General features: G+C 48.9%; 1 protein-coding gene across 1 annotated transcript in view; it reads left to right on the forward strand.

The window, feature by feature from the left end:
- RFNG (RFNG O-fucosylpeptide 3-beta-N-acetylglucosaminyltransferase) overlaps positions 1 to 7902 on the forward strand; it is an 8670-nt gene extending 768 nt beyond the window's left edge. Inside the window, exons 2-9 of the mRNA XM_014949794.1 lie at positions 4 to 246; positions 1022 to 1070; positions 1699 to 1801; positions 2191 to 2344; positions 3335 to 3423; positions 3509 to 3674; positions 5044 to 5129; positions 5368 to 7902. Of these exons, the coding sequence (XP_014805280.1) occupies positions 4 to 246; positions 1022 to 1070; positions 1699 to 1801; positions 2191 to 2344; positions 3335 to 3423; positions 3509 to 3674; positions 5044 to 5129; positions 5368 to 5434 (957 nt within the window). The 3' untranslated portion in view covers positions 5435 to 7902. The remainder of the gene's footprint in view (positions 1 to 3; positions 247 to 1021; positions 1071 to 1698; positions 1802 to 2190; positions 2345 to 3334; positions 3424 to 3508; positions 3675 to 5043; positions 5130 to 5367) is intronic.
- The last annotated feature ends 696 nt before the right edge of the window (positions 7903 to 8598 follow it).

Consider the following 8598-nt stretch of genomic DNA (forward strand, 5'->3'; position numbering starts at 1 on the left):
CGCCCGCCCCCCGCCGCCGCCGCCGGGCCCAGCGGGACACCGGGCACCGGGGAGAGCGGCCTGCCCGGCACACGGGCGGGCGGCGGGTCGGGGAGCCCCCAGCCCGCCAGGAAGGGCCGCCTGAGCCCGTCCGGGGAGAGCCTGGAGCTGAAGGACATCTTCATCGCCGTGAAGACCACGAGGAAGTACCACCGGAGCCGGCTGGACCTGCTGCTCCAGACCTGGATCTCCCAGGCGAGGGGACAGGTGAGGCTTCCCCCCGGGAGAGCGGCCACTGCAGCATCTCACCCGGCTTCTCCTCCCGCGGGTTAAAGGCATCCTTCCCCATGACTTTCCTTAAACTGAGGAAAGTTGCCTTATTTAAATAGTTCACCTGAACCCACCTCCAGAAGAGCTCCTGGCTGTTGGAGTGAAGTTCCTTGCAGTCTGGGATCGTGGTCGGAGCAGCAACAGTTTGCTGACTTATGTGTGACCACAGAAAATACTACACAATAGTGAAGGATTCCTAGTGCTGATGCATCCAAGCTGATATTTGGGACTAGCTGAGCTCTCAGTGACTTAGGCTTTTCCATAGAGCAGCACAGAATTCGCCCCTTTGTTTGGGAATTTCAGCCCATCCGAGTGTACTAACACAATTTTGTCCAGGGGATGGGACAAGAGTGTTACTGCCTGGCACTTTCCACCCTGACTCTCATTTTTCCTTTTAGCTGCAGATGGCTCCTATCCAGAGAGAGGAGGGGGAGTTGCAGAGGGGAGGTACTACCAAAAAAGACAGTCATTCCTTTCTGGAAATGGGTTGGGAATACTCTCCGAGATGAGGAGAGTAAAATCATGGATGCTTTACTAAAATGAGACTCTTCTGGTTCGCAATGCAAAAAAACTCATCAAATAAGGCAAGGGCTGAAGTCACTGGTGTTTTCTCTGACACCACTGCCCACCCCACTCCCAGTGGCAGCTGGACGAAGCTGAAATTTGTTTCTGAAACTCTCAAATGCGGATTTGCTCTTTTTGTCTCCCGCAGACGTTTATATTCACAGACTGGGAGGATCGGGAGCTGCGCCTGAAAGCGGGTAAGCTGTGCAGTCTGGGCACGTGCTGCCTCTTACAACTGAGTTTTGCTTCCCTAGAAGTCCTTGTTTTGTGCTGTACAAGCAAGTAGGGAAGTTCAGATGGAGAAAATGGAGAAAGCTTCTCATTTCATGGGAGAATGTGCTGTTCCTACTTACTGCCTGGACACAATGATGCGATGCCTGGAATTTCCTGGATGCTGGGTTCACCTTTGCACCCACTTCCATCCTGTCAGCATGCTTAAGTCTATCTGGTCCAAGGTTGTATTAGGTACAGGTTGTGTTTTAGGAACAGGTTGCCCAGAGAAGCTGTGGCTGCCCCATCCCTGGAGGGGTTCAAGGCCAGGTTGGAGGGGGCTTGGAGCAACCTGGTCTGGTGGGGTTGGAACTGGATGATCTTTAAGGTCCCTTCCAACTCTAACCATTCTAGGACTTTCTCATGGCACTATTTATATACCCTGCTATGTGCATAACCCATGGGCCCTGCCTGTCCTGCCGTTTACTCTCCATGTGTGCACCAGATGCGCTTCAGATGGGCAGTATTAGTGCCAAATGTGCGCTTCTTTTGTAGTCTTTTTTTGGCCTACACATGCTTCTCAAACCTGAAAGGGCTGGATCTTTATTTTTCTAGGGGATCATATGATCAACACCAACTGTTCTGCTGTCCATACCCGGCAAGCTCTCTGCTGCAAGATGTCTGTGGAATATGATAAATTCCTGGAATCTGGGCAAAAGTAGGTGAAACACGTTGTTCTGATTGACTTTGTTTCTTCCAGTTCTGTGCTCACAGGAAGCTGGAGTAACCCTCTCTGCTCCGGTAAGGAATGTGGCATTAGCCAAAATGTGGTGGTGGACACCAGGCAGGGAGCGCAGCATGAACCAGTGCTCGTACACGAGCACCATCTGAAGGGTGGAAAGGGTGATAATCTAAAGGAGGTTATTAATTTGGGCCTCTTTCCAGAATTAGGACCTGTGGGTGCTTTCAGCTTCCAAATTCTGTAATTCAGGATAATGGGAAATGCTTTCTGCTCCAAGCCTGAAAGAGGAAGGCTCAGCTCTGAACCTGTAACTCATTTCTCTCTCGCTGCTCTGCGGTAACTTTCTTATTTTGCTTTGTTTGAAGGTGGTTTTGCCACGTGGACGATGACAACTATGTGAACCCTCGGACTCTCCTGCATCTCTTATCTGCTTTCTCACACAGCCAGGATGTCTACGTGGGGCGGCCGAGCCTGGACCACCCCATTGAAGCAGCCGACCACGTCCAAAGCGATGGATCAGTAAGCAAACCCTGCAGTTAGTCTGAGAGACAGCCCAACATCCTAAGATTTTAAAACCTTTAGAATTTGTAGGATTCCCCCATAGAATCCAAGTGATTTAATCCGTGAGCAACAAACCTGGCACTGGTCGTTTTCAGTCGGGGTGCTGGGTTAAATGAGCCTTCAATCTGATCTCGTACGCGTATGTAGAGTAGAGTTTGTCACCTGGGTGGATGTCTGTTTCTCTTCCTTTACTCACCGTGGTGATCTCCCTCACGCTGAGGTGAGTGGGGCCTCCCCACCTTGACTCTTCCTTTAGTTGTTTTGGGGCAGCGTTCCTCGTGTTAGGGTGTTGGGATTTGGATTGGGGTTTGCGTTGGGGTGGTTTGTTTTGAGAGCAGGATCACATTGTTGTCATCTTGAAACAACCTCAGATGGGTGACATAGGCTCTCTGGGTCTGTAAGGTGTTTCCAATACTGAGCAGTTACAAGCTTTCCAAGAAGTGGAGGCAAAAGTATCTCAGTCACAAGGTACCTGTGCTAAAGGACAAGTCCTCAACAGGTTGTATGTACTGACAGGCCTAAAGATAAATCAATCCACTGGCCAGAAAGTCACGTTAGAAACCAGCTTGTTAGGGAAGACTCTGCACAACATAATAGTCTTCTTGGACACAGAACCAAGTGACTAATGCACCATCTTTGATTTTCTCAGGAACACTGAGCTGGCTGTGACACTTGGCCAGAATGACCAAGGTACAGGTGGAATTGGGTGTGAGTGGGATTAGAGTTTCCCATTTCATGTGTGCTGACTTGGTGGTCCCAGGATGGTTTCATTTGAGAGAACAGCTAGCTGGGCTTTCAGCAGTCTGGAGAAATAGGAATTAATCTGTAGTCTTGTTCTGACTGGAGTGCAATATCCAACAGAATCTCAAGTTCCCTTCCCTGCCCAGCCAAATGGAAAAAAAACCTGGTTATCAGTAACTACGGTGTGTTTTTCTTGTTGCTCTTCAGAAGACAACCGTGAAATTCTGGTTTGCCACAGGTGGAGCAGGGTTCTGTATCAGCAGAGGTCTTGCCCTGAAGATGAGTCCTTGGGCCAGGTAAATACTGTTCCCAGCTGAGCTCCATCAGTATGTGTTTGGGAGGCTTTAAAGCATATTCCAGCTCTTGTGCTCTGTCTCACAGCCTGGGTAACTTCATCAGTACGGCAGAGAGAGTGCGTCTTCCTGACGACTGCACCATCGGCTACATCATCGAGGGGCTGCTGGAGGTAAAGCTGCTGCACAGCCCCTTGTTCCATTCCCACCTGGAAAATCTGCAGAGGCTACAGGGAGAGTCTGTGCTGCAGCAGGTAGGGCTGAGCCTCGTGTCCTCTTCTTGCAATTACACCTCACTCTGATCAGAAAAATACTCTCCATGGACTTAGACACCCTTCTTTGGGGAAAAGTGCTACAGACTCCCTCAGAGCTGTGTCCTGGCCAGTGCCTTCGTTAAGGTAAAAAGCACACACTCACCCTAGCCCCTGAGTGATACAGCTGACACATTCTGCTGCATTAAGCCTAAATATGGTGTTTCCCATCTTCTAAACTCTGACTTTCCATAAGTCACAGTCGCATCAAATGTAGAAGGAGGCAATATTTAGTTTGCCTGCCATGTAAGAAATTATTTCTGTCTTTGCTTAACAAAGTTTTAGGCTTAATTCATGCTGTTCAAAAAGACTGCTGTTGCAGCTATAGCAAGTACCTCTTCAATAACTAAGACGTAGTTAAATGTTTTCCCGTTTTTTGCCAGAGTTCCAAGAAATTTAATCACCCTTTCTTAGGAAAAAAAAAATCAGTTTTAGGAAAAATTAGGTTTTTTAATTACTGGGATACCTTTTTACTCCTGGGCAGTAGATGGAGCTATAAGCCTGTCTGGAAGCTTTGTCTGCCTCTTCACGGTGCCAAACAGTAAAAAAGGAGAGTGGCTTTGCCCCTGCAAACTACTTGGTTATATTTTCCTGGCAATTGTATTAGGCAGCAGAAACGTACAGTTGGGGCCAAATTCCAGCGTGACGTAATGTCCTTCATGTGAGTGAATTTAACTGTAGGCTGAATACAGCCTTGCCTTGGTGCTCATTGTTTTCCTGAGGCTGTTAACAGCTAACCTGAAATTAGAAATTCTACAATTAGAAAGAAAACAAAAGTAGTCTCCTACCTGGCACCCGAAAATTTCTCAGTGCAGTGCTTTTGTGGATGAATAGCAGTGAATTGGGAGTTCCAGAGATCTAAATCTTATTGCCAGGTTTGTCACGCGGCAGTCCTCTGCGCGCTGTTTAACATCCAAATGTTTTTATTTTCCCTCTGTGCTGAGAGAGTGCTATTGCAGGACTTCAGGCAGAGTCTGGTGAGGGTGAACCTGTGTTATTTAGTGAAGGTGCAGCCATGAGCAGGATTAATGCCCTTACAAAGCTTACAATTGTAACTCATCTTGTCCTTCAGGGCAGTGCAACTCTCAGCTCCTGTGTTTATTCTTCCCCGTTGCAGTGGTCCCTTTGAGAGCTCCCGTTCGGTGCCAGCGCTGCTTGTGTCAGAACTAACCACTATATCTCAGATGTAATCCACCCTTCAGATCACAGGATCCTCAGAGTCTTTCTTCATACCTCATTAATAACCCTGCTATCCCCGCTTTGTTCTTCTGTGTTAGTGTTACATTTTCTGAAGATTTATTTGCTTTCACAGGTAACCCTAAGTTATGGGGACCCTGAGAACAAACACAATGTTGTGAGTGTGGGAGGAGTGTTTGGCCTTCAGCAAGATCCAACCCGGTGAGTGTCCACTTCCAAAACAAGATCTCCCTGCCCCCTTCATGTTTATCAACTCTTAAGATGATCAGACTCACTCATGGGGTTATTTTCTCGTGCCAGCCCTTGTCGCTGTGCCTAAGGCAGGGAGACCCACCCTCTCTGCTCTGATAAACTGCTGCACAGTTGATGCTAGTGCCTTCCTCATATGGAGAGTAATTCCAATCTTATATTTTCTTTATTTTTCTTCTTTTCTTCATAGATTTAAATCTGTCCATTGTCTGCTCTATCCTGACACTATTTGGTGCCCTGCTAAGAAGATGTCATAATCCTTCACCGGTTGTTGACAACTGTATCTTACCTACTTTGCATAAGATGGGAGTTGTGGTGGACTTTTGGGGGCTTTGGGTTGTGTTTTTTTTTTTCTTCTTCTGGGAGACAACCAGAGGTACCTACAAAGGAGGTAAACAGACTCTGTGTACAAAGGCAAGGTGGGGTGGGGTGTTCAGCTGCAGCCTGGGCCCATCCCAAGAAGAACCCTCCTCCTTTTGTCCAGTGGCTCTTAGTGTAATGACCTCAGTCCTGTGCCTACGAGTCACTTTACGCTTTTGTCTGATGCCGGGTGGATCTCTGCTGGGACACATCCCAGGAAAGTGCAGGACTTGGTCTGACAGCATTCTTACTGCTGTTGGGGGCTTTCAGAGGCCACTGTCTTGAAGCTGGAGAGCTAGAGCAGACTGTAGTCCCCATGGTGACAAGAGAGGGGAAGTTATTGCTCACTTTTCTTGGGAACAGAATTATCGAGGCGCTTCTGTGGCCTGTCCTACTAAAACTCCACCTGTGGGCTGGAACAGGGTCTGTTTGTTCACACCAGAAATCCTGGAATCACCAGGGTAAACAAGGCTTGAAAGCCTTTGTCATGGGAAAGCCCCGTGTAAGAGTTTGTTACGGCACACGTTCTCCCCTGTGGCCCGTGTACCTCCCATGGAGGTGATTGCCAGACTCGGCTCTCTTAGCAGCTGAATTGCAGTAGTTGTTGATTTTGGATGGTGGTCTGCCAGGTCCAAGACTATCCCCTTGATATTTGATACTGAAGAAATATCTGCCAAGAGTAGATGGGAATGGTTTCTCCGGCTCTGCCCACAGCGGGGTCGGATGGGCCAGAGCATGTTCATTGGCTGATGGAACACGCCCTGCGTCTGAAGTTGTGTGTGATCTGCTGCTGTGGAGGGAGGAGGAATGCTAGATAGCTGTGATGCCCTGAGGAAACTTTGATGGTATCACTTGAGGACCTTTAATTGTATGACTGTGGTTACTCCACTCCAGCTTCTGCAGATAATCTTTTGATTACCTTAAGCTCAAGATCAGTGTTTATTTTTACTCTACTTCTTAATGTTTCAATAAATAGTTCATGCAATCACTAAAAGGAGGCTGCACACTCGCACAAAGGCAGAAGTTCAATGCTGTAGCAGTGTCACTGGCTGCTGCTTTTTAAGTAAAGTAAGCTTAGTTTTGACAATGGAAGAAATGGGGCTCCATGTGTTAACTTTTCTGTTTCCCCAAACTTTAGCCATGTGCAACCCTTGCCTGACATGAAGAACAGCACAAAAAATGACTTTGCAAAACCACTGTTTACTCTCACAGAAAATACATGCTGGTTTAGTGCTAGTGTCTGAGGCTGAATTAAGGGGAGAATAATAGAATGGCATTGTATAACCTGGATCTACGATTAAGGGCTAGAATGCGGACCCAGCAAAAGTTTCAGGTTTCTAAACAGCTGTGCTGAGCTGGACGGTGGAATTCAGCTAACTGCTTAGCATTCTGATGTTTGAAAAGTGGTATAATGTGGGCAAACGCCTGCAGGGTATTCGAGTATGAGACTTTGCAGAGGCATCAGCCTCCTGAAGTCTATTTTTAACACAAACCTTTCGGCGCTTACCTGTGTACATTGTCCTCTCTGTGTGATTTTAGTTAATTCCACGGGGGAGCAAATAAGCTGGTGCTACTTGCTACAGTCCTGCAGCTTGTTCTTAAATTCCTCCTTTCCTTCATGTCCACTGAGGTGACCCAGAGGTACGGGAATAAGAATGCTGTAGGGAATGGGGGTCAGATTCCAGTTATGGCTACTCCGTAACGGGTACACCCGTAACACTAACGGCCCCGTACAGGAAACAGAGAGGGACCTGTGGAATAGTAGGTTGTGGTACGTTCTACCTCTTCATTAGGTCTTCTGCTCACTAGAATCGGGGCATCCTATGGTTTAATGATTTGTCATTCGTAGCTCTGAAGATTCCTGGTATCTACATAAATACCTTTTTGTTTTTTAAAAAAAAACACTTACTAGGTTCTTGTTTTCAACTTCCTGTAAGAGCTGTGAAGCTGCACAAGCTCTTGATGAGGTTTTTGTCTTCGAACACTGATTCTGAACTCTTCTGTGGGAGCTTTTCTTCCTCTTCCACTGGTGGAAAAGCCTCTTGTACGGAGCAGGCAGTGATTATGTGGGAAATTGTGGTTCCTATGGATGGCAGCAAAGCTGGCTGGAGTCACTGCTGCCCCCGAGCCCCATGTGCCAGAGAGGCAGCCTCCTCTGAGCTGGTTCGGGTGTTTATCAAGGGGAAAAGGACCACGTTCTGCCCCGAGGCAATACAGGACCCTCCAATGCCTTCGAGCTTCTCTTAAGGTCTCTTGTGTTGGCGACACGGTAGGCCGGGTGGATATATCGGGATGCAGCTTTTTAATCAAACTACTGTCTCATACGTAAAGTGATTCTACAAAATAAATATTTAAATATGTCAAAGGCTGTGGTTTTTGTCATGTTCCTTGAGACGTTCCCTACACCAAAAATAGCCTGTAAACTCTGTCATCCAGGAAAAACTACGGGCTCCCCTCAGGCTGTTGTGATGCCAAGAAGCAGGTGAGTTAGAGGGTTTGGATGGGCACAGGGATAAATACGGATGAGAAGAATATTTGTGGATGATGATGATGAATAGAGTAAATAATTAAAATGAGGAATAAGTTAAGTGTTGTAACGTTGTCTCAGCACCTTCCAGTTGTTTCTACGCTTCGGCTGCACCTTCACAGGGTGTTGCTGCCGTCGAACCCCGTGTGCCAGGTCCGGTGGGGGCCCCCGGTACTCGCCGCTGCGTTACCGGTGGGGGCGGGCGGGGGGGCGAGCGCCGCCCCCACCGTCTGCCCGACGCCTGTTTTCTGGGGCGTCTCTCTTCGACACCGGAGCGAGAATCGGAGCCCGGAGCCCGTTCTACCCCCGCCCCGGGAACGGCTTCGTGCTGCGGCCCCGCCTCCTCCCGGGAAGCGGGGGGCCGATCCCGCCGCCCGCCCCGCCCCGTCCGCAGTCCGCCCGCACCATGGACCCGCACCCCAGCTTCCGCGGCCGCCGGGCCCTGGTGACCGGGGCCGGCAAAGGTGGCCGTGCGGCGGGACGGGGACCTGGGGGGGGGGGGGGGGGGGCGGCCGGGGCCCGCCGGTACCGGGT

This window comes from Calidris pugnax, unplaced genomic scaffold (assembly GCF_001431845.1).
Source record: "Calidris pugnax isolate Ruff unplaced genomic scaffold, ASM143184v1 scaffold9, whole genome shotgun sequence".
Lineage (NCBI taxonomy): Eukaryota > Metazoa > Chordata > Aves > Charadriiformes > Scolopacidae > Calidris > Calidris pugnax.